Below are 26,672 nucleotides of genomic sequence, written 5' to 3'. Positions count from 1 at the left end.
GCTCATTTTCTCTGGCAAGTGTGTTCTACTAGAACGCAGTTCTATATTTAAAGGAAATGCTTGATAGAGTTGTAAAACTGAAGCTCTCCTTTCCTCACAATGCATTAGGTCATTGCTGGGCTCATCACCGCTGTGCGGAGTGGTCATTGGGAGTCTGCCAGACTGAAGAGCAGCTATCGGTGAACGTGGACAAAGCTGTTGTCTCAGGGAGCACAGAAGTGAGTAAAAAAAATAAATTAGAACGTTTGAACCAGCAGGGAAATAGATGGTGAGATGGGATTGAAGAACAGGCAGTAAACTAATGCAATGTAAGGTATGACCAACAGTATCCACGTACAGATCTCTGAGCTTACATTCATCATAAGTTTTTTTTGGACAAGTATTCATGGTAAAATCTACTCTTGCAATATATCAAAGAGGCTGACTTCAGGGCCTGTTCTGGGATAGCTAGATTATAGAAGGTACATGGCTGACCGACATACAGACAAAAGAATAGTTGAATTCATGTTAGCAAATGCCCTCCTCAGTAGAGGAAATAGTTTTGGGTTTGCCAGCTTGTATTCTGAAATTGTGTGACTCAAATATAGGAAAAAAAATTCACTATTACTTTTATACTAATTGCAAAGAGGAGGTGGGTGTAGGAAAGCTAGTGTTCAACACAAAGCCTAGGTTGTTATAAATACTGATAGAAATACATATTTAAATGTTGACTGTTCTAGTTTGAAATGGTAATGTATTTGAAAAAGTTAAGTACCTTTGAAAAGGGCAGTCTTTTGGTGTCATGTTGTGGTATCACGTTGGAGTGATGATGAGACAGATTTCACGTTGTTTTTACCACATGTAGGTATACTTTTTGGTCTTACTTAGTCATGTCTAGTAGATTATTTTAATAATTTTAGTTTCTTATTAATTAATTCTTTATTAATCATTTGTGCTGTGATCAAGTCTGCATCATTTGCTTTTTTCCCAATGATCATGCTTAGGCGTATTTTTAATTGATTCTTAAAGTTTTTCATGCATTATATTAAAATAACAAATCAATGTGTAAGATGCCAGTAAATGTTCTCCATTGTGTGGAGTAAAAAGCTGCTTTAAATCAGTCTTTCAGTACAAGCTGTATAATACAGCTTTACTTATGCCATCTGCTTTTACATACACCCATATTGAATAAATGCTTTACTTTGAATTGAATAAATGCTTTACTTTGAATAATTTAATTGATTGCTGTGCTTCTGCTTTCAAAGTAAGAGACTATTCAGAATGAATGAACCTGACAGAATTAAGTTCTAAATGAGCTTGAAGACGTTAAAACATTCATATGTGTGTGTGCATGTGTAAATAAAAAAATCATAAAAAGAATGAAATGAGCATCCAAAATTTGACTTTTTTTTTTTTTTTTTTTTTAATCTCAGTGCTGGAAAGTTTTAGTCCTCTGTTTTGGATGATTATGGTGGTAGTTTGTAGCCATTTTGTGATCAGCTCATTCCCATCGGTAGTCATTTTCTTAATAATGTGCTGGTTTATAACAGAATCCTTCTGATAGTGTTCAAGCTTGTCTTTTGCTCTATTGAGTTTCATCATATTTAGATTATTTCAGTTCCATTTCTTTCTCCATGGTACCTTGCTTCTCCCCTGTATCGATGGTGTCTCAACCTCCTGTCATTAGCACATTTTCAGTTTTGAATAAATGTTTATAATGTAAATATTTAAGTTTTTTTTAAGAATTCTTCATTTCTCTGGTGAAATAGTTTCCATTTCAGTCTTGTCTTTTCATGGGCCATTGTGTAATTTCTCTACTAATCTTCTCAAATTCTGCAAATAATTTTTTGGACACATCTATTGCACAGTGCAGTGCATAGAGATGAGAGATGAAATTTGCATCGATTGCCGTTCTGCATATTTTCTATTCAGTCTTTGCTGAAAATGTTGAGAAACTTTCTTCTCTGCAATACAGCAGTCAGCCAACAAAGAAAGAAGTTGTTTTGATTATTCTGTTTTATCCTTCTTGGGAGATCCTCAGGGAGAGCACAGTAAGAGCTCAACATCGATTGATTCTGGAGGAGTAGCTGGACCAAATGGGACATCTTTATCCCACGGTCACACCAGGGAAGTTTTGGCTTCTGGTTTTTCAAGAAATAAGCAGCAAACTCTTTTGTAGTTCTCTGTTCCTGACCGTGGAGCAGTGACGTGGGGGCTGCTTACATTTGTGTGTAACTGGTTTGGAGCCCAGGTAATCCCTGTTCGCTTGTTGTGTCCAGGCTACACTGCTCGGTAACCATTTTTCACTGGCCTCAGTGCTTTTATCTTGTCACTCAGCTAAAAAAGGCACAAAAAAGTATAAGGAGTGCTGGTAATATTCTGCAGTAGTGGAAAAAGTAGTTTCTGAGAACAAATTTTTTTTGTGTGAGACATTTTAAAAAGTTCTGAATGAGAGGTATAGCAGTCGACTTAATATATGGTTTTGCATTTACAGCTGCTTGCATTTTGCATTTGCTAAAATTCTGGGTTTCTTTCTGGTGTGATGTTACTGCATTTTAAGAGTAAAGTTTCTATTTAAATGTTCTAAGCACTGTTGGCAATGCAGATGCAAGTATGTGCTCAGGGCTTACAGAAAAATGGTTTAAATAAGAACAAGCTGTATGCTAGTTCCTCTACTTGCCACCAATTTTGCTTTGTTTTTTGTTGTTGTTGTTGTTGATTGGGGCTTTGTGTCTTCTTGGAAGTCCCTCTGGCATTCTATGGGTTTATGATGTGGTTTGCAGCATTGGCATCTTTCTTCAGCTGGGAAAGTATGTTTTCTTTTCTTGACGTTGATATACAGATGAATTTTTGACATGCAACAACCATTTTCTTGATAGTAAAGTTCTTTGGTTTAGGTCTTCTAAGTTGTGGAGAGCATTTTGGAGCTTTTCTTACCTTGAGGGTCTCTTAAACTTGTAAGTTACAGTCATGTTTCTCATTAGTTAGGATGTCTATTGTTTGCAAATCTGTTCTAACTGGATATGACAATGTTTCTCATTACTCTGTTTACAAGTTGAGATGTCCATTTGGCTTCACTGAACTCGTGATTGCATTAATAAAGCTTGTGTGGACATATTTCATTGACCTAGTCCAAAGTATGTATGTTAATTCATTTTTGTTTCTTCTTGGCTTTGTTTTCTGAAGGTTTAAAGTACAGTACTGCAGAGATTTTGGTGTGCGTGCACGTCTCACAAGATAGCCTGCTTAGCATTTCTTTTTTCTTCGGTTCTTTCTTTTGATTCACTCATTTTGAAGGCCTGGCAGTTTATTTACTCAGGCATCTGACCAATTTGTTACGTGCATTTGCATCTAGACGTATGTGGGTTCTTTGACTTTCTATCAAAGTCTTGGTTTCGCCTCTGTTTAATATTAATGAGTATACATACGTATATATATATGTGCGGTGTTTAAACTCTTATTCATCGTGTTTTTTAAGTGACAAATAAAAGCTGGAATGTACCATTAGATTTCTGGTAGTAGATGGTGCTCTAGCCCTTCTGGGTGGTATGGTTGCCTCGTTTTAGCTCATTGCTTACCGTGGTCATCTGAGCAACTGAGGCTTCACTGATAGTCTCAGAACCAGTTTTCAAGAGAGCAAAAGAAGAACCGGCGATCCAGTTGGCAAGCATAGTGTCAGAGCATTATTCAGGAAGACTCTTAAGATACGGAAACTTAGCTCTGGAGCTTTAGCAGTATGTAAATCTGAACACCCCAGTGTGGCAGTTCGTTCCCCTACTGTTTTAATAGGCTTTCTTGGGGTTCGGGAGTCATTTCATTTCAAGTTTTGAAAGAAAATGGCTTCAGAATATGGAGAGCAGGAGAGAAAATTTCTAGTGATTTGCTTGATCCAAAACCTAACTAAATTGCTTATAATTTATAAGTGCTCTACTGAGTACATAAAAAATTACCATAGTAAAGAAGTTGTCATGTTGTCAGCTTTATGAAGATAATCTTTAATCGGTGAGGTCTTTCTGCAAATCTTTGTGGTAAGATGCAGAGATGGTATTAAATGGAGACTTAGGAAAATAAACAAAGCAAAGGGAAATGATTGAACAGAAATCACAGTTTTTGCATAAAAAAATAATGGATGTGGATGAGCAGAGAGTTCTGCTTTTTGTTGTGTTTCTGGCTTCAGCACCGTGTTTTCTTAATTATGCTGGTTTTTGATATCTGGAAGAATGATATGGTCTGAACCTTCCTGGCATTACCGTTAAAAATGGAGGCCTTTAGGGCTTGCATCTGCTCAGCTTTTAACAAGAATGGTGTTTGAAATATTTTCAGGTATTTTTAAATACTGCTTTATAATCTCCTTGTTTATTTTACATATATCGAGTAGGTGGCTGTTTCTCTCTGGTCTGTTGAGGAAATACTAAAGTTCGCTACTCGTCTGCCTTACATTGTCTAGCCATAACTCTTCTTTATGCTGCAGAGACCCACATCTCTGCATTGTTCTCTAATTGCTGAAAGCTCTAGAAGCTCCCGTCTAGAGCATCTTGCACTCTAAACTACAAGAGCGTGCATCAAAATTGCAGGAAAGTGCTTTAAAGGACCCTGGTGGGTTGGACAGACGTTAGCAGTTACATGGTACAGGGTTACATGGTTTGCCTAGAAAGGGAAAGATGATTAGTTGTAATGGTTTAGGAAGTTGTATAAATCAAATTGCAATAAGGTGGGCTTTTATTTTTATATATATATATGAGTATCTCAATTAAAGAAGTGAATTTAAGAAGGACTCAGTAGCTGATGTGTTTGAACCACTTCTGAACACACTGTGCACAAGAAAGGAATGTAATGTTAATTTTCCCAGCCAGCTTTCTCTTCCGATAAAGTGTAGAAAGCACTTTACAAGTCTTGGGAGTATTTATCAAGGACACAAGTCAAAGAAAACAGTATTGGTGGAAACCAGAAAGGTTCCTATCTGCTTAAGGGCTGAATAAGGGAAACATAACACTGATGAAATGTCTAAAGCAGTCATTCCAAAATACTGTATTATTCTGTTTCCATTTTGTAAGATGTGGATTTCTGTTTGCTCCGAGATTCTCTATAGCTCCTTGCATATTTATCTACTTCACAGCTTTCATTTTTCCAGTAACAGTCAAGTGTTTTTTAAGGACCAAGACTCTTGCAACCAGATAGCTGAAAAATTGCCGGCGTCTTCTCCCACCCATCCATTTTTTTTTAGTTAATCAGGGCAGTATCTTCTCTCTGTACAAGGCAGCTGTTTTCGGCTCCTGCTGAGTTTCTGCAGGCTGTTTGGCGTGTTATCATTGCTGAGAACTGTAGGAGTTGTTGCTTTGCATAGAGGCAAGCTAATCAATAGCATCTTGCCTTGTTCCAAGCTGTAAACGATCTGCTGTTTTGACACTCTTCGCTCCTGGTAAGCCCTTTTTCACATGGTAACACTGTCTTTAATTTTTTTTAAAAAAGCATTTTCCCTTGATTTGTGCCACCAGAGATATGAGATTGCTGTTTGTGGATGCTTCCAAGTTGGAGCAATGTAACGAGGCTTATGTATTAAATTCACACTCTTTTTTTTTTTTTCTTTAAAGTCCTTTCCATCTACATTTTTAAGTTCTTTGCTCCAGATTGAATTCTAGCGTGATGTTTATGAAGCTAAACTGTAAGGAAAAAGTAAATTGAGGAGAAAGATGAAAACCAGTTAAAACATGTACAGGATTTTTTTTTTTCTAAGTGTTTGTCCACATTTGGAAGATATCCTCACCCCTTAGCCTCAGTAAGTTCCTTGTCTTGTTGAGTCTTGTCTAAGTTTTTAATGGCATGCATGTATGTTTACTTGTGCTTCTTTGTACAAGTTGAAAACTGATTTGTCTGAATTGATATTTCCTTTTATTGTTCCTTGTATGTGAAAGTAAGTGTGCACATCTTACAAAATGAACTTCATGGGCTGTGGAGGATGTTTAACCACAGCAGTTATTGGGCAAATTTTATTTTTGGTTACTACAGAAAAACGGTGTGAAAATTGCTTTAAATTGCAGAATTCTGGAGGTAGGGACCCTGCTTGACTTCATATCCATCTCAACCGAACTGAACAGAGCATGTACTGATTTCCTTTATCAAGGTAGAAAGGAGGATTTGGAGTTCCTTGATGCTTTAAAGGTTCCCTTCTTCCTGTTTTGTTACTGGAAGAGCTAGTAATTCTTAAAGCCAAGGGAAAATGCATAAGGAATACCATCTATCATAATACATACTTCTTCTGAGCAGAGTCTTCTGTGTTTGCCCATTTTTTCAAGAAAAACCACTCTGTGATGTGATACTATATGAGCAGCTCAGGTAGCCAGAAGTTCCCCTCCCAACTCTGGAGTTACGTACAGTCCTCAGGCACACGGCTTCTCCGCATCTCCCTGCTCCGAAATCTGGGGGTGACTGCCTCGCTGCTCTGTTGGAGTGGCTTCTGATTTTATCTTGCCAAGTCTGTTTTCTGTAATTGCTCCTCTCTTGTGTTTTGATGAAGGAAGAAGTATTCTTCCAGAATACCATCCGTAACTTTTTTACGTGTTGCTGTTACAGAACTCTAGCATAGAAAGTGCTGGAGAAAGGCTGAGGAGTAGTGTCATCGTCTCCTCAAGAGGACAATTTCATATGCTTCTGGTCACTTCGGTAGTTTCACTCAGTTCCTAGCATGTTCCTAGAAATGCTGTGACAGTTTAGCATTGAGGGCTACGAGGTATTTCAGTTCTCTCTGAATTTCCCTCTCAGTACTTACTCATTCATCTAGGGATTTGACAACATTTTCCTGCCGATGATAAGTCTTATACTTCAAGGAAAGACACAGTGACATAGTGTAAATTGTCTTCCATGAACTAACGTGTTCCAGAACAGTTTGGATTCTGGTCACCTAAAGCCAGGTCATTTGTGTTGCGGAGAATGTGAAGCAGGCAGTTCTCACAGCTTGTTAAAAGCCATCAGGAACGCTACACCAATTAATCTATAACAATTTTTCAAAGTCTGCAAAGCAGCCATGACATCTTAAAATTATCATAGCTGTTTTTGTTTGACTGTGTGCAATTCATCAGGAATACCCCTGTATACCATAAACGATGCCAACACAGTTTGGGTAAATCTGCTGAGGTTTAAGATCTTCTGTCAGACCAGTATGCGTATTCTGTTTTTTTGTAGGCCCAGCAGTTGAGGACATGTTTTCCTGTTCAGTAAGATATACAACTTAGTTCTCATTAATATTGTCATATGAACAATGATTAAAGTAATCTTCCCTTGGAATGAAAATAAGCTATACCACAACGGACTGTTGTTCATTGGATGTCACTGTCCCGTAGCAGCTGCTTTGAAAAGCAAACATCAAGACAGAGGAACCAGGATGGGAAAGAAGTGAGAACAAGCATATAGGAAGAAGGCAGAAGGTTGACATTTGAAATCATTACGATTATTGAAAAATTCACCCTTCCTGTTTCTTTTTTTTTCTTTTCTTTTATAATCTGACTCGAGGAGCCAAAGCAAAAAAAGTACGATTTAATATACTTCATGCAAAAAGAAAGCTAGCTTTTTGCTTGGTAGTTGTTTTTGACCCTACAGTCACTTCTGCCAAGTTTTTATTATTGTTTTTAAATTATCCAGTGGGGTTCTGTTCATTCAATTTTTTTTTCTGCAGTGAAACACGGAACAGGAAAAACTAATTTACAGTTCTTACAGGTTCCCTATCAAAACACAACACTTAAAATTACAGAGTTTAGGACTCGGGTTTCAGAAGGCAGTTTTCAATTTCCTCAGTTGTCTCATAGACCGTGTTTTCTGGTACAAAATAAAGTACATTCTTCTATATCACTGCTACTGCTTAAGAACATCCAGTAATAGTTCAAACTGAATAAACAAGAATCAAGAACCCTTTATGCTTCTCTGCTTCTAAAATATTTTTGTCATTATTTTGGCATGTAACGTATGGATACCTTGGGACGTAATTAGACTTCACACTTGAACGTGGACCCTCAGTGATGTATATAAAAGTTTGAAGGGATTGCTGTGAAATCGTGGTCTGTCCAAATAGTGTGATTGCGCAGGGAGACAGCAGCATGTGGAGGAAGTGTGGGTAATCTGCAGTCTAGCCTTTGATGAGAGAAGGGGTCTGAAATAGATTTTTGTTTCGAATTTTCCATTTACTGAGGCAGAAAACCTGATTTATTTTCCTAGTGTTTCTGATGGAATTGTTGCTCCCTCATGAATGCTTCGATATCCAAGTACTACACGGTCACCATACCTTAACGAACGTTTAGAGCTTTTAGCACTTGCTGGGCAAGCAAGTACTTCATGACAAGCACAAACACTTCAACGTGACTTTTCAGTCTTTATAGTAGTTGCCTGCTTCATAACCTGTTGTCATAATAATTTGGACCTGCTGATTAGAAAAAGGAGCGCATGATAATGTGAAACTAATGTAGTTATGGTTAATTTCATTTCAGTGAGTTGATTCTAATTACAAGAAGAAGTAAAGCATTAATTTGCAACCCGAGGTTTGGAGGAGCAGTGTTTGGCTTCTCAGAGGAAGCAGAGGAAAAGATGTACATTTTCAAACTGGAGTTTTGGGAAATTTTTGAGATTTTTCTGTTGATTCACTTTGCCATGTGCTTTCTGTGAAGTAACAGCTGTGTTTTTATCCCTACCTTTTCGTTTCCAAATACACGGGGAAAAAAGAAGTGAATTTATCTGCATGGCAAGTACTATTGTCAGAGCACGTTATGACTCGGCAATTATAGTGGAAGGGTGTCTTGTTCCTTGGGTGCATACAAAACTTGTGCTAACACTCAACTCCTGCTAGCCTTGCAAATGGACAATGACTAGCTCATGTATCCTAATACATACATTTTAGGTTTATGTAATAAACTTTATGCGGCGTAAGAGAGGCCTTTTCGTAAACTGTTTTTTCCAGTACATTAATACAATTTCTGTGACTCCCTTGCCTGCAATTCTGCAGATTGGAATAGAAGCACAGTGTCGTTTCTGAGAGGTGGATCGACAGAAACCGTCTCTCCCATAACAACTGCACGTCTGCAACATAGGAGCAAGTGGGGAGGGAAAAACCCAGAGTTCCTTAGTGAGCACAAACCTCCTTTTCTTAAGACAGTTCCTATGGCTTCATCTAAAGCAAAGTCTTTTATTTTTCAGCCTCACGTATTCCTTTTCTTCACGCCGTGAATTGCTGATGCTGATCGTGCTGTAGCGCCGGGAGAGCTGGGCAGGCTCTGCCCTGGAGTGCTCGCTTGGCACTGGAGCAGGGAAGCAGAGTCAGCCTTAAAGTCTTCATTCTGTGGGTTTTTCAAGATGAATGCTTTGAAAAAGGCACCTTTCTTGAACCTTAGATTTTGAATATGTGGGTACAAGAATCGGGGGAGAGAGATTACTGCTCCACAGAAATTTCTGAGAGGGTTTTGATGCTGAATAGAAGATAGGTGTTGCAGATGCGAGGGGCAGTCTGTGAAGAGTAGGAAGCAGAAAAATGGGCTAGGGGCACCAAGAGAGAAGCAGCAGTGGCACAGAAATGAAAGCCAAGAAGCCTAGCTGAGAAACATGAAAGGGCCTATGTTCCTGAAGGAATTTCCAGTGCAGGTTTCCTTTATTCGCTAACATTCACTGAAATAATTTACTGAAAGCTCTAAAGTAAAATAGTTTAGTGTGTGTTCCAAACTGGTGAAGTGCACTTCACAAAGACCTTTTCTTCCTTTTTTGCATGACTTGAGTAGAAAACACTTTTTCCATAATATGCCCAAAGAAAATCTGCATGGTCTTCCCCTCCTCCCATTCCAGGGCCTTTCTTAAATGTTACTCTAAGCATTAAGGCAATGACATAGCAGTTCGTGTTGAGGCAGCGCTCTTGCTGGGCATTTGATTTCAAGAGTTTATATCTACACCAAGTTATTTTGGGGGCTTACGTAGCTTGTGTGTTAAAAATGGAGAGAACCTGATCTCTGAAGTGTAAAGAAAGTCCATTAAAGGAAAATCAGCCTCTCTGATTGAGATTGTACTCTCCCTCAGAGAGTGCTTCACTTCGCTGGAGGGAATAACCTGTAGTGGTGCTTTGCTGTAGGACATGAGGAGATGGATGCTGCTGCTCTCCCTTTTGCCTTTCTATGCTCAGCAGAAGTAACAAGATCTACAAAAGCAAGAGAATGACAGTGTAATGCCCCCAAATTTTAGATCTGACACAAGGAAATAACATACATATACATATATGTATATATGTATATATATGTGTGTGTATATATATATATAAAGCAGGAAACCTCATACATCTCTTATCAAGTATGCCCATAGAAGCTTAGCTGAGGAAGTATAGCAGTACCACCAGTCTCTGACTTTTTGTAGATATTTGAATGCAAACCTCATTTTCCTGCCTTACTGCCATCTCCCTCGTGGCTGCTTATTTAAATGTTTTATATTCAATCTTACAAAGCTAATGTGGATTGATTTTTTTTCCTTAATGTTCACAATTAAGGGTCTAATTTCGCATTTATGTGATGGTTACATTTCCAAAAAAAAAAAAGGCTGATAAATCTTTTGTAGTTATTGTTGGTTAGTTTTAGACAAGAATGGGTACTCATTATGCTCTGAGCATTATAGAAATAAGGCATCATCCCTGCCTTCAGAAGCTTCCTTTTATTCATGTGCTGTGTATGGAAAAGGAAAATACCCCCATAGGGACAAGTTGTAGGTACATATGCCAAGGTGTAGCATTGTTTGTATAGTGCTAGACAATTGACTCTAATCCTGGTTTTGTAGCTGTTTCCCTTTTAAATAATGTTTTATTTAATGACATCTTTTGAAATTTTCATGGACATGGGTCACTTTCTTTTTTTGCAATGAGAACTGTAAAGTTTAATGAAATTTGAGTTCTAAAGTGTTTTTGATTATTCCAATCAAGTCTTGGTAATTTTTTTTTCCTACTAATTGTATGTTTCTTTATACTATATTACATATTTCCATTTGGGGCTTTCACCCATTGTCAAAAAAATTACACAAACACTTTAATTTAAAACTCATGAGTACTCATATTAGTCTGTTGGCATCGGTTTGCTTTTAAGCAATGGCTTAAAAAGTGCTACTGAGATTGGTGTACTCAGCAGCTTCCAAAAATCAAAGCATTAGCAAAAAATAGTTTTGAACTCCCTAAAGATTTTCTTACTGACTTCCATTAGCACAAGTTCTGTCCCAGAGCTGCAGATTGAGCATAAATATTACAGGCATCAGTATGAAGTAGTCCCATTAATGCAGGTGTCCTTGAGTGCGTTTTTGTTGTTGTTGTTGTTTTTTGCTTGTTTGTTTTGTTTTAATAACATGGAAGAAGTCTCACGTGAGAGACATCTTGTGAATTATGATGTTCAGGAATGTTCCCTTCGTGCGCAAGTGCGTAACACTTGGTGATAAGTACAGCCGTTACGTGCGTTAACGGGAGCGCTGCAGTGGATGCCTACGACCTCTTCAGAAGGGGTAGGCTGGGAGGGGGAGGCGGTGGGGCAGCCCTGTAGGTTAGGGAGCATTTGGATTCCCTTGAGATTAATGATGGCGGTGACAGGGTTGAAGTCTCAGAATCGCTAGCCCTTGTTCTTGTGGGGAACATCAACTTGAAGGGCAAAGGCGTCCAGGAAGGCTGGACACTCTTCAAGAAGGAAATCCGAAAGGCACAGGAGCAGGCCGTCCCCGCATGCCAGAAGATGAGCCTGTGTGGAAGAAGACCAGCCTGGCTGAACAGAGAGCTGTGGCTGGAGCTCAGGAAGAAGAGGGCTTATGACCTTTGGAAGACGGGGCAGGCCTCTCAGGAGGACTAGAGAGAGATGTCATCATTATCCACTAAATAGTCTGCCCTTCAAATCCATCTCTCTCAAGTTAGAGATAAGGGTGTTGTGTGGGACCATGTCAAAGGCCTTAGAAAATCCAGGTAGATGACATCAGTTTCCGTTCCTTTAAAGATGTCATGTTTCTCTTCAGTATGTTGGGGGGAAAGTTGATATTGCAAAATAAATAAATAAAAAACATTTCCTAGAGCATCTAACATTGGTAAAAACAACTTGATACACACTAAATAGATGGCTGTGACACGGGTTCACTTCCTATACAATGTGAATACATGTATTCAATCTGCCATCTAGGCAGTTATTTTTCTAATAATGCTGCAGGTATTTCCACAAATAGCCTTCTCCCAGTTTTTGATTAGTAAAATGTTATTTTCTTCTGATCAAAAATATTTTTCCACTCTGTTTCTGAATGAAATTGCCTCCCAAAGAAGTGGGCAGAGTGGCAGATTATGCAGAGTAAATAGTGAGTCTAGATTTACATAAACTGCTGTCAAATATCCAAGCACATACTAGCTGTGTTTTTATTTTTATTTTTTCCTTTCAAGTACGGCAGGTTGTTATGGCAATATTAGGTGTTATCTGTACGGTATTTCCAGGGAGGTGTGTTGACAAATCATAAACCTTTAAAAGTGAACAGAGACTTGTACAGAAACAAGACAGTTAAGTTGTAATAGTCATTCTTTGAGTTTTGTGAGGAGAATACTCATTCTCCAAAATGTAAATGAATTTGGTATATTGAATGGAGAAGATGGAGAAGTTTCAGGTTTTCCAAATGTCATACTAGGTGAGGTTTGTTTTTTTTTTTTTTTTTTTTTTTTAATGTGAGTAACATGAAATAGAGGGTGAATTGCTAGGAAGACTGTTACAGCTGTGCATCCATCACATCAGTATGTGCCGTAGGCACCTCCAGAATGTTTGCTTTCTGTCAGACTTAAAATATTGCGATGGATAAATCCCTCAGTAAAGGTCGGACCTGGCAGCAGTGCTCACTCATCTGAGAAACCAAAAGGTCAGAATATTCAAGACACCGGTAAGACTAGGAGCCAAGCATCACAGTAACGTATGGTCATACTTCCACTCTTACTTTTATGTGAGCCTAATACGTTTGGTACTTGTGGAAGTTCATTTCTTTACATGACTGCACTGGTACAGTCCTGTGCACCAGTCTGGTGTTCGTCAGCCATCACCAAACTTCTTTAATTGAAATAAATCCATGGTGTGATAAACTGTTTCTTGCCTTAAGGGTGTTTTTAGTGAAATACTCATCCTAGGACTGTGGCAGCATTGTTATCTTCACTCTACCACAGAATTAGGGTTATCAGCTGATTTCCGTGCCATCAAATAAAATTGGGTTTAGAAAACAGTGATTGAATCTGTATTCTCTCAACCATCTGAACAGCCTCTCTAATGTCACTGGAACGCTCGCGTTAATTAGCCGAGCAGGCTGTGTCTCTAGAAGAGCTTATTTGTAGATGGTGATTATTACTAAGCCTAGAAACCACAAGGCAAGAGAATTTCCACCGTGGTATTTTGTGGATACTCAGCGTTCAGGGCTGAATTGTATCTTTGCTGTGGACTTGCAGCCTAGGCTCTGCAGAGCAACATGAAAGGCAGAATCCAAAAATATGATCTCAGACCAGCTTCTTCTCTCTCTCCAGACCCCATGCCTTTTGTTGATCGGTGTTATTTTCCCTTCACTAGTTCTATGTATTATTCATATTGTTTCAGTGTGCTTTTACTTTTGATAAAGGCGGTGGGATTTCCCCATTTTATGTGAGAAAACGCTTTAATGGTGTTATTCTAGTCCTAGGTTAGCTGAAACCAGATAAGGATAAAATCATCAAAAACTCGCTGGCCTGTCATTGGAGATGAAGGAAAAGAATTATGGAAAAATTGGACCGTGCTTTGTTTGACTGTATGCAAGAAATGAAATGGAGACATCATCTAATTGTTTGTGCCTTGCTCCTTCAGGAGTGTAAGAAGCCTGTCATACACAGCAACATCAAAAGCTGCACAGAGTCTTGTAGTGGGAAAAGGAATTTCAGTGTAAAAAGAGACCAGGTGGGAATTGGTACTGGAACAGAAGTAAATATGTACATTTACTAAGGGAATCTGTGACGTATAAAACATAACACTATTTCCTGGTAGTTTTTTTCCACTCGATGGCACTAATATCTCTATAATTAAGAGCAATGGAAGCAGTTAGAGAAAAACTGTATGCTGTTACAAACCATTCCTTTTTTAATTGAACAGCTGTAATTTCTACCAATGGAACAAACTATATTATAAGAAAATGATTATTAGTTTAAAATGCAAAGTTAAATGAATGCAAAATTAACAAACAGATGGTGAAGAATTATTGTGGTTTATTTTACTCCTGGGTAAAAGGGCTCATGCATGATTGTAAAAATGTCATCACACTTCGTAAACCTGAAAGCAAACAGAATTTGCAGTTGTGCACATCTGTTTTGGGACACTGCTAAAGGGTTAGAAGAATCGATGTTGTTTTCAAATAAGGGTATTCATCAAAAGGATATCATTTACTTAACAGTTATGGCTTCTGCTAAGCATCAGACCTAATGTTCTGTGGAATTCATTACAAAATTTGGCAGCCTTTTCCTTCACAAGCTACTGAGGCAGCATGCTGCAAAACGAAACAAACAGCCCCTTTTTATCCCCGCTTCCCTGACCCCCTGCACAACAGCTGAATTACCTGCTAAATGTTTGACCAGTGATTTAAGGATTTTAAATTTGCACTTCATAATGCTTGTCCAACGTCAGTGATGTAGTAGGAGCGAATGATAAGACAGACAAGCGGCTTATTTGTGTGTGTTTTTTTTTCAGTAACTAATGAATTAAAAAACGAAGGATGTGTAATGTTTGGGAGCACCATGTTTTGGGAGGAAAGATGGGAGAAATATGTGTAAGCGACTAATTTAGTCAAATTGAAAAAAAAATAAAAGCCACAGCCAGATGAAACATGTGAAGCTTTTATTAGAAAAGAAATTATATTAATGTTTCAAGCTGGTAGTTTCAAAGTATGCCATCTAATTGCTTTATTTGAGCTCAATTTACAAAAATTAGTGAACTGAAGATGTAGGATTTTGTTTACGATGACTCTGTGCCATTTGGAGAGCGCAATTTAGGAACAGCCAAGGAAATAGGAATTATGAACAATAAGGTACTGATTGCAGTCAGTGGGGAAGGAATACTAAGGAGGTGCTCACTAATGAGGAAGGTATTAAAGGCAGGAAATTCTTGTATTTTTTGTGTGTGTACATAATCCAGAGTTCCTTGTCACTGCATCCCTACTATTACCTTGTAAATTAGGTGGATCACTGGGTATACAGAGTGGCTTTTGCTGACAGTAACTTTCTTTTAATCTGAGCTAGTACATCTACAAAACCTTTGTTAAGAGACTGCATTATTAAGGCTATGAAATCAAACACACAACGTTAGGACACGCAAGAAGACAGGTTGTCTGTACACAATTAATATCCTTTGTGCAACCCCCTCATTACGCAGTCTGTAATTGTATGATCACATGCAGAACAGCGAGCGCCTAGTTCAGCCCACAGGCTGGACATTACTGTCTTAGGAAAAAACCTCTTCGGTATTACGTTTTTCGTTGTTCGGTGTGTAGCTATGTAGACTACTTAAATGCTACTGAAATAACGTATTGCCATGGGAGTTTTCTTGTGATGCTTGTACTATAACGAAGACGTGAGGAACTTATGTGAGAATTTTTCAAAAGAGCAGATTTATGCCTTTTTATGCATCTTACGCTCCATTTTCCTCAAGAGAAGTTGTTTTGCTTTGCTTTTAACTTAATTTGGATGGCACGTTTGGGAGCTTGATTTCTGAAAATGCTCAGATTTGCTTAGAAAGCTGCGCTGATGCTGCAGCTCTTGCTGAACTCTGGAGCTGCGAGCGCACACTCTAGGTAGAAATCAAGGCTGTATTTTTAGGGGGGAACAATACAAGCTTTTAAAAGTTGGGTTAAGGACTAAAAACCCTTATGGAAAACTTGGTTTAGTTACTTGCCTGCTGTCATAAAGGAGCCCTACAAAGGAAGTGGTGATAGAACTGTTCTGCAGGTCATCATTCAGTTTGATCTGCAGTCCTTCTTGTGTTTTAATGGACATATTTAGTTGTGCGTGTGTGTACCCATTTATTCCTTTATCCTCTTCTCTGTGCATGTGTGTTTCTTTATAACTGTCTGACGGTACAGCTTCCTGGCATTAGGGAAAAGAAGATAACCTTCCCAAAGTGCAGGTTTAAAACCTTTACAGTTAGTTGCAGACCTCTGCTATTTGAGCTGGTCGAGTACGTGACACTGATGCAGTGCTAGGAGGCGGAGGGCTGCGCTTTTCCTTCTTGCAGTCTTCATCCAGTTTCAGTTGCCTTGCACTTCTGACTTTTTATCCAGGTTGGTTTTCTAGTCACTTCCACCCTTTGTTCCTCCAGCATCCCATCTCCTTAACGTCTCTACTCCCTTGTTCCCCGGTTCCCTTTGAGATCTCTCCACCATTTCATAGCAATTCTGTGTCGTCGGCTCTTTATCCAATTTTAGTGCCCGGTTTCAGTTAATTGACACCTGAAGTGCCATCCTTGCCCCCCCTCAGCTTCCATGGTTTCTCTCCTTCCACTCTCATCAGACACGTTGGCTCCTTCTGGGCCCTTTTGTCCCGCTGACCTGTATGTGTCCATCTGCATGTGTGCTGGATGCTCTCATTCCCCAAACTGCTTAAGAGACAGGAGTATCAGGATCCTTAATGTCTGCTTTCCATTCCAGTGGCTTATTGTGTTAAGGCTTAGAGTATTTATTACAGACTTCCCTGCTGTAATCTCGGCTGTGCTGCAGCAGTCTTTGCAGAAAGTACACGTGGTGTGATCGGTGCTAGAAACCTGAGAGGATCAGTAAATGTCAACAAGAGCAGCTTCTTCTGCGATCGTCACGGACAGGCTTCTGGACGGATCTGTGCAGTAAGGGCAAAAGTTGAATCCCCTGTGCTAAAATATCTGTCCTACTAAGTTGCAGAGTCTGTCAGTGAAGTCGTTTGTAAGATGAGCAGAATGGTTTTCCCACTGACTTTTCTGTCCTCAGAAGTGGCGACAAAGCGCTCCAAAAGTATTGAAGCAAATTCAGATGCGTGTAATCTGCAGCTTTAGCCCAATTTTTTATCAGTCAGAAAACTTACAAGAACAGGACAGGATTTATGTGGACAGCTTTGTAAGTAGCACCCCTTCACATCCCTGACGTGATACTGCCATGCCAACAAAACCCTTGGTGTGGATTTTGCTATTTTACCACTAGCTTTGTCAACGTATTTTAGGCAGGCTTCAGCTCAAGGCTGTCACCTAAATTTAGACCCCTGCGTAGATGTGTCTGCCTGTGAGCAGCGTGTAAATTCCAGTTACAGTCAGTGGAGATCCAGCATGTATTGTCAGCGGAGCCTGAAAACGGACACCCGCTGGTGGGTCAACTGAGTTGCAGTGAAGTAAACTCCATAAAATGACAAAGTCTCTATTAAGTGTAGTGGGAGTGCAAGCATTTGGCTCCTGTACAGGCAAAAAAATAGATGCCGAAGTTGAGATGTCTTCATCTCAAGCCTTACGGCACTGGGAAAAGCAATGCAACTGCATCAGGAGGAAATTCCCCGTGTCACCGAGTTCCTGTTAAATAGCTCTGCAAATATAGTTGTGGCAGCCAATGACCACTAGCAGCTGGATAGAGAAGACAATTGTTAAACAGCAAGCATGTGGTAGTGTTTTCCCCAATTATTGTTTTTTTCAAGCCTCCAACAATTTGTGGCTCAGACTGTGCTCTGCCAGCAAAAAGAAATGTCTACGTGTACTTCTTAAGACCTTCCAAGCATGAATCAAATGGAACCGGTACAATAGTCTGTTTTCTGAGCCTGCCAAAAAGCAGCCCTAAACCCAAACTGATGATTTCTGTTCCTGCCTTGTTTGTCCTGAAGTTGTGGATGCTGAAGCCTAATAATCACAATTTAAATTCCCTTAAACATCACTGTCCTTCTCGTTGTTGACTTGCTAACTAAACAACAGGCTCGTGTGCCCTACTGTCACACAGTGGGTATTAGATGAGAATTAAGGAATAGTTGGTTATTAGATGTAGGAAGTTTAGACTCACTCAAAACATTTACATTATCCTAAATCCTATAGAAAGCAAGGAGGTGAATAAAAAAACTGCTTTTCCTCCCCAAAGTGTGAAAAAAGCAGCAAAGGCAGAGTCCATAGAGGAAATGTCATGCAGTTATCAACCAACTGGTGGGGAGAATATAATGTCAGAGCACACAAACCCTTCTGTAAACCTTCTGAATAGTCAGGGTTAGGGAACATTTCAGAATATATAAAAAAAGGAATCGCATACCATGAGGTTTGCATGTCTTTGTCCATCAGTTTTGGTAATCGAGCAAGGAATACTCTCCTCGACTAACTTGCCTTTTACAAGTTGTTAACTTATTACAACCATTGCCAAAAAAAAAAGAAGAGCAAAACATAAATATTGTTTTGATTTGCATATGCATTGGTATCAACACCATTTATGTAATGTTATTTTCTATAAAGGTGAAAAAAAAGGGAATCAACTTAGGGGGAAGGAGAAACAAAGCAGTCAGGTGAAGACAACCTGAAATCTCCACACTTGAAGTGACTTCTGTCTGCTTTGATTACATGTAAGAGTAGATACATCATCATGTGTATCTTTGCACTTGTGTTGCTTATTCCTGTACAGATACTGAGCAGATTAATTATAGATGAAGCACTGAGTCAAGAATTCTGCATTAGAAGTCTTTCAGTTGTGTTGAGCTTGGCCAAGTTGCAGCTCTTCTGTTTATCCGTGGTTTTTCACGTTTTAGAGCAAAACTTGGTTATTTGTACAGTTACCATTTTTGTTCTGTCAAACTTCAGAGTGCTTGAAGTGGGCACCATATTGATGTTTTAATACGTGCTGTGTTAAGAACATTTTAAGCTATGGTTGTAGGAGAAAAGTCTGAAGTTTAATTTCTTCAATGTTGGTTTATGTTGAAGATCAAAACCAACTGATTCCTGATGGAGTTGCTTGTTACACATTTCAGTCTTTTTCAAATCTTTGACATAGTTACAAAATAAAGAAATTAGAAGGTAATTTGGTACTTCGGGAAACATGCATGATTTAGTACCTTTTCTAATCAGTAGTCCAATGGAAAACTCTTCATCCTGTTTCTGGTACCACTTATTGCATTGTACTTGGAAATGCTTTATGGTACTTAAAACAGTGGGGTTTGACGTTGGAGGTGCTAATGGTTATTAGTGTCTTTAAGCGATATGATTTTTTTTCTGGATCATAGAATAATGGTAATCAGTGAAGATTACCAGAACTAACAGAAAACCTATTTTATTAGTCCCTGTTTACATTAAAGTTTTGTTGAGGTCTCATTAATGACAGGATGTTAATGTCCACTTCTTCTCATTAGTTATAGGCTTTTATGATAGGTTTTGAGCCAAGTTTGAAATTTGCTCTTACTGGTAGTACATTAAATTGTTTAATTAAGGACAGATGGCTTGGTGCATGTTTGGATACACTGTATATTATAATAAAAATTGCTTATTGTTATCACAGGTTCTGTCAGCTGACCTTTTTAAAACTAAATAAGTTTGTAATGCAAATGTTTTGTCATTTTGCTTAAAAATTTCTTGCAATACCTAATGCTAATATTTAACTCTACTAATCAGGTCGCAACTGGGTTTGTAATCAAAGTCCATATTTTAGCCTTTATTTAATGTTTGCCTCTCAAGTGTTGTTGCTTGTCCATTTGCCGAGGCAATAATACTATAAAGTAATTCTAAGGGCAAATAAAACCATGATAAAATACGACCTCTGATTTGTTCATGGTACTATCTGGATAGTCTTAAATTATCATAACCACAGATGCCTTTTCTTCATTTTAACCTGCTCGGAGTTTTGGAATATGCCTCCAGATGTGGAGCAGCTGAAAGGTTGATGTAAGCTTGGAATAAATCTTTGGTTGATTTTATTTCATTTTTAATGTAGGAAGGTTAGAAAGGAGTGAACAGCGAGCTGTTTCTCTTGTCCCCATTTTCCAGTTTGGCCTCGTGTTTCCGTGAAAGCCAGTAGCATTTAGGATGTTGAGCTGAGTTTCCAAGCCACAGGCAGGAAAAATTGTTTATCCAATTGGATTAGTGAGTAAAGAGAATTTTAAAATGAAGTTTAGAAAAGCACATAGCCATTTGCTTTAGAAAATGAGCTCCTTTAATGTCTATCTGAAAAATCAGATGTTATAAAAGAAGGTGTGAAGGACCAAGTAGAAGGTGTGGACAGTTCGAAACGATGGAAATTACAAAAATAGGAAGCAGCAGAAGTATGGGTGGGATGAGAGCCTTCTTGCCATGGCTGAACGCACTAGAAGCTTGCTGAAGAAAACAATTGGTAACCAGTGAAGGACTTTTTGAAGAGGAAAATGCTCTGTTGACGCTGCTTTAATGACATTTATGTTATTGAATGTACTCCGAATAAGTAATGAACTGTCTCTCTAGCTTCGTGATGCCTTGTAAAGTTTTTTTCTCTGGAACAGGACTGTAAAATTATTTGGTTCGTGCACAAAACAGTGTTCGTCTTGCTTTGACAGCTTGCTGTTTTTGTATACCTACCCTTGGAATGCTTGGATTCGGCTTCCACCCCTTCCACATAACACTGTATTTTGTGCTCGTGCTAACGAAACTCCGTCCTGGCGTGTCCTCTCTTACTGGCCTCGTGGGGTGCTGAAGATCAAAAGTGGGATTTATGCCTATCTTTCACCTCTGGCTGTCCTGATGCCACATTTTAGCAATAGAGTAATAAGGTAGTATTGGTTACTGAGCTTCGTTTAGCAGAGCTTTTATATTTTTTAAATTAATATACTCCTGCTATTCACATGCTTACTTTCATCTGGGCGGTCAGTCGGTCGTACCGGCTGCATGCTGCTCCCCTAGGGTCACGGAGGCCTGTTTGCAGAGAAACGTTGGCTTCTGCTGGAAAAGTAACTCTTCTCATCAGCAGCTGTTGCCAAAAAAAAAAACCCTTTGGGCATTTATTTCTTCAGACTGCTTTATCTGTCTTATAAATTCAGCAAATGTTGATATTCTGTGCTTTTTATTTGCTTCAGATGATATACACCACATTGTTTTTAAAGTGTGTGTTTCACTTAGCTGCCAAATGCTTTTCATTGCCAGTGCAGTTTAGCAGATGGGTTTGAAGGGTTCAATTAAATGTAATTTGGGCTTCCATTTTTCTTCCAGCATCTTTACATGATTCTTTAAATCAACATCAACATTCTTCGAGGCTTTGCTTTAATCCTATATTTTGCTCCTTCCTGATAATTTCATCAGTCAGTCATACAGCATTTGGAAAAAAGTATTCTGTTTTTGTTGTTATGTACCATTGTTGATTGTTGGTTTTGAAAAACAGATGTGACATTTAAAAATATTTTTAATATTACTATTTAATCCATCTTCATTATTTCCAGTTTTTAGTATGTTTGATTCTTTGAGCGCTTGCAATTCTTCCGTGATTTTTATCTCCAATTAGATAAATTTTTAAGGAATTGGATCTAATGGACACTTTGTTGAGTGTTGTCTTGGGGAACATCTTTTAGGACATTCGCCCCTCCTAGGTTCCTTTTCCTAATGTTTTCTTCTTGAGTAATACCTTTGAAGATTTTGTGGCCTGCCTGTAAGAGTTGGGACTTGGCTTAATGTGGGCCATCTCGGTAGGCTGTAGGAGGCACAAGGACAAAATAATGCTTTGGGCTGTGTGTAGTTTATCGTGCGGTTGCAGTTCATGAAGTTGAAGGCTTTGGGATGTATTTTCGTGACCTCACAGCTGAATTTTATGATTTACCTTGTACAGCATCTTCAGCGAGTGCTCAGCAAATACACGGATTCCTAAGATGAGTTCCTTGCGTTCCTTTGGTTTTGTTGGCAGTCCTTAAACTTAATTACCAGTGTTAGCTTCTTCACCTGCTTCAGAAACTCCATGCAAAAGGTTGCTTATCTTGTCCTGTGCATTTTGACTGCTCAAGTAACAAAATATATCTTCTTCCTACTTTTAGTAGGTGTTAGCGAGACAGTAGAAGTGAGAACTGGTGCAGATCTCAGAACTGTCAACCAAGCATTGCAGCACAGTAAGCTTGGCAGTAGTTACCCTTACTGACCTGCTTTAGTTTCTAAGCAGTTGATCTTTCTACACTGCAGTTGTGTTTTTCTAGCATAAACCTGTATTTTCTTTGCCTTGTCCGTGATTTGTAGCACCGGCAGATGCTTTGCTGAAGATGTGAGTTTCGCCTGGTTTTAGGAATGTCAGCTCAGCGGTTAACACAGTCAGCTTTGTGATTTGAGCTTTCGTGTGGGTCGGTTTGATATCTGTGGGCTTGTAATAGCACTATTTCATGCCTAATTTCATGCTAGACTTTGAAACACAGAAGAATTACGATAATAAATATTTTCTGTGTTGTAAGATTTAAGCAGATGCAGCGTGTAACTTCTCCTTGGTTTGGTGTGTTCATATCTGGATGTTACTTGACACTGGAGCTCGTAGTCGAACGTGGCAGCGTTAGTATTAAGGTCTATATTTTTATGAAGAAAAATGAGAGTCCCTGAGCTCAGCTGGTGCTTTACATTATGTATGCCTTCCCGTGAGCCACTGACCTGTTTTTTTTCTTAAATTTGCTCTGAATCTCACAGTGCTGTGCTCTATCCTTAAAAAGTAGTGTTGCCTTGGTGAAAAAGTGCAAAAGCTTGTTACAGTGCTTCAGGGACTGTAATAAATCCAAGAAAGTAAAAACTGATTAACTGAATCAGAAAGGTGTGGGTGATGTTTTATAAGCAGGCTGATGGACTCTGTTCCCTCCTGACTAACGAACGGGAGGGTTATTGGATACTTCTTTATGGGAAATTATTTCTTTACAGATGTGACTGATATTTGTGTAGCATTGAAACGGGAGACGAAAAGAAAGTACTGGATTATTTAATGCCTTATCATCCCAGAGAGAATAGTTGTATGATGTCATTAAGGTTCTCAATAGAACATAATATTTCACTGCCAGTCGCGTTTCTGATTACAGCGTCTACGGTTTTACATTACAACACGCAGAACTGCGTGGTTTTTAGTTACAGCCTATTGACAGCGTGGTATGGTCTGCCTTTGTTATTCAGAGTAAGCGTCCAAGCCTCTCTACTGAAAACATAGCTGAAGTTAGGTAACAGATAGAAGAAAATGTGCTCTTCCGTGACGAGAAGAATCTCGGTCATCAGGGTGTATCGAGGGTGGGTTTTGCTGAATATTTTAAGTTGGAAAGTTCTGAGAGGGCCACTGGAAGACACAGTCCCAGCCACTTGTTTTCTTTTCCTCAGTATTCACTCCCTTCCATTGGCCTTGGTGCCTGTGTGTCCAGGGAGGTGGGTAACAGACCTCGCTGAAAAAATGCCAGAAAAAATAGTTTTTGAATGATTTGTGCGTTTATTTTTCAGCGATGTGCATATTGTAAGCACCTTGGAGCCACTATCAAATGCTGTGAAGAGAAATGTACCCAGATGTACCATTACCCCTGTGCTGCTGGAGCAGGCACGTTTCAGGATTTCAGTAACTTGTCCCTCCTTTGTCCAGACCACATTGATCAGGCTCCCGAAAGATGTAAGTACACTTGGTTCAAATGATGTGATTCGTATCAGCTGGAGATACAGTAATTCTGTATTTAAGGTATGGTTGTTTTTCCTTAACTGATAACCCACTCCAGAAGAGTAGAGTATCCTGTAAGATGCCTAAATTTGCTTGAGCAAGCTGAATTTCAGCATGTGATTAATGTCAGTGGAGTCTACGAGTAAAAGGTTTCATTGAAGTGTTTGTTACATGCAGGATTGAGACTGTATGTCATATATACGAAGTCTATTTTATTTCTAGAAGTTGATTTTATTTTTAAAAGCCATTATTAAATTTTTATTTCAAAAATTTATTCAAAGTATGCATTTGAATGTCTCTTAAAAATAGAAGCATAGTTGTGAAGGTTCAGAGTACTTTGATATTTCCTGGAACAGACTAATAGGATGTGTTTCTTGGTGATGTTAAAAAAAATTATATTTGCATTCCAGTTGTTGTACATCCTGAAAGCTTGTTTGCAAACCAGCTTACGCTGTACTTCACAGATTCTCGTAGGATTAAAGATTCTCCACTGCAGGCAGGGTACTTGACTGCTGATCACAGGTGTATTGCAGCGTAGCCTTGTTACCTTGCCTGTGCGTCTTTTAAGGGAAGCTTCGTTTGGCGCTGTTACGTTCAAACTTTGAAATGTAATTCATTCAAATACTTTTGAAATATTCATTCAAATATTTTTGAAGTTTTCTTTTTCCATTTAGTATTATTTATTCAAACGGTAGTTTCTACAGAGGAGAGGAAGGGGATGTATGGGAGTGCCGTTATGGTTCTCAGGTCCCAGAGGTGAGGGGAAAGGCTGGACCACGGGAGATGTACCTTCGATGGAATAGGATCAGGTCAAGGAATACGTGAGCAAATCGAGGTCCGTGGGCTGTCATGGGATGCACCTCTGAGCCCTGAGGAAGGGGGCAGATACCATTGCGAGGGCACTCTCTACCCTCTCTGATCTTTGGTCAGTCACGGTGACTGGGAGAAGTACCTGAAAACTGGAGGAAAGCAAATGTCAGACCTGTCTTCAAGAAGGACAGGCAGAAGGACTGAGGGAGCTACTGGCTGGTCAGCATCAGGACCTGGACAAGCTGAAGAAATGTGCTGGTAGGAACCTCACGAAGTTCAGCAAGGAGAAGTGTGAAGTCCTGCACCTGTGGAGGAACAACCCCAGGCACGAGGATGTGCCGGGGGCCACCCAGCTTGGCAGAAAAAGGATCTGGGGGTCCTGGTGGACACCATGTTGAACAAGAGCCAGCAGTTGTGCCCTGGCCGCAAAGAAGACTAATGGTATCATGGGCTGTATTAAGCAAAGTATTGCTGGCAGGTTGAAGGAGGTGATCCTTCCCCTCTGCTCAGCGCTGGTAAGGCCACACCTGGAGTGTGGTGATCACTTCTGGGCTCCTGGCCATGGATCTGCTGGAGAGAGTCCAGTAAAGGGCCGTGGAGATGATTAAGGCACTGGAGCATCGCTGTTAGGAGGAAAGGCTGACAGAGCTTGGACTGTTCTGCCTGGAGAAGAGAAGCCTTGGGGGGATCTTACCCATGTATGGAAATACCTGAAGGTAATGCGCAAGGAGGTTGGAGGCAGGTTTTTTTCGGTGGTGCCCAGTGCCAGGACAAGAAGCAATGAGCACAAACTGGAACACGGGAGGTTCTTTCTGAACACCAGGAAACACTCCTTTACTCCTTTACTCCTCAGGAAGGTGACTGAGCACAGGTTGCCCAAAGAGGTTTTGGAATCTCTCTCCTTGGAGATTTTCAAAGGCTGTCTGGACGTGGGCCTGGGCAAGTGGCTCTAGGTGGCCCTGCCTGAGCAGGAGAGTTGGATCAGATGGCTTCCAGAGGTCCCTTCCTACCTCAACCAGACTGTGATTCTGTAATACAGACACCATACTTCTCACCTGGTCTTTTACACACTGGCATAGGGGTGTTCTTGGCATTCTCACTGCAGTGCGGTTTTTGAATTTTATTTATTTATTTATTTATTTACTGTATTTTTGCAAGTTTGGAAACAGTTCGTAGCACAGGAGCCCTGTAGTCTTAACATCCATCTTGTGGGAGACTTCCAGTTAATTGTCCTTAACTCTAAAAGTGATGTTTGTAGAGTGTTTTAAGATAGTGTTCCTGTGATGCTAGCAACTGTTCCAAATGCTCACATCCTCCTTTATCTTGGGAAGTAATTAATTCTGTCCTCTGAAGTCCCACTTTGTTTTTCATCCCCTCATGTCAGATTTGTTCTGCCCACCGTTCTTTTAATTCTTCTTATCCAAAGTGGGCTGAGCAGTGCTGTGTGTAGCAGGTGAGGGCAGCCAAAACAGTGTGAGCTTCATCGCGTGGGAAGACACAGAGGAGATGCTGCTTGCAGGAGGAGGGAGAAGGAGTGAGCATGCTGTAGCCAAGCTGACTCGGTGCCCCTTGCTATCCCTTGCCCTGCGGTGCTGGTAGGTAGGTGGGAGAGCTCTCGTGCTCTCCTGTGCTGGCCTCATGAGCTGTTTGCGCCTCTGGCACCGAGCGCTGAGAGCACTCTGCAGCCATAAGTGCTTTAGAGCTGGCAAGCTGAAATTTGCAAAAGGATTAGAGTTTTCCCCATTCTTAAGTCTGGCCTGCCCACCCTCACCTGGAGTCTTCACTAAGCAGGACGCGGCAGTGCTCCTTCTACCCACAGCCAGGTAACGTAGCCCAGGTCTAAAACCTTCCCGTGCAGTTAATCATGTCTCAGAGAGCTGAAAATCCCGAACTAGGGTAAGTGTCATCTGTTCAGGTGAGGCACATCCTTGGTCACCACGGATTGTTAGAAATAAAAAGAACAAAACACATTTACTGACCACATTTTGCACATACTTGTCTATGTTTTCCTTCCAGTCAGGCTAGGTTGTTTTCTGTTAATTGAACGTCTTGTAGGATTCTGCATTTTTGCCTCCTAGTGTAATTCGTGAAGCAAATATAATAACCACTATTAAAAGTAAATCAAAATTTTGAATATTTACCTTTTATTCCAGCTGTATTATATAGAAGGAAAACAGAATTCTGTTTTTTCCCCTTCTCTACTCTGAGTGAATGCTCAAATTGATTCGACTAAGTATGAATGGAAAAAGAAGTATTGATGTTAGGAGCTGGTATTGTAGAAATTT

General features: G+C 39.7%; 1 protein-coding gene across 10 annotated transcripts in view; it reads left to right on the top strand.

Moving 5' to 3' along the window:
• KMT2C (lysine methyltransferase 2C) overlaps nt 1-26,672 on the top strand; it is a 197,773-nt gene that overhangs the window by 77,568 nt on the left and 93,533 nt on the right. For all 10 annotated transcript variants that reach the window (XM_080578524.1, XM_080578523.1, XM_080578526.1 and 7 more), the window contains exons 6-7: nt 109-218; nt 23,370-23,532. In XM_080578524.1, the coding sequence (XP_080434650.1) occupies nt 109-218; nt 23,370-23,532 (273 nt within the window). The remainder of the gene's footprint in view (nt 1-108; nt 219-23,369; nt 23,533-26,672) is intronic.

The sequence above is a fragment of the Anser brachyrhynchus genome, assembly GCF_964034855.1.
Source record: "Anser brachyrhynchus genome assembly, chromosome: 2".
Taxonomy (NCBI): domain Eukaryota; kingdom Metazoa; phylum Chordata; class Aves; order Anseriformes; family Anatidae; genus Anser; species Anser brachyrhynchus.
Note: the sequence above shows the minus strand (reverse complement) of the source record. Positions and strands in the feature narration are given on the sequence as shown.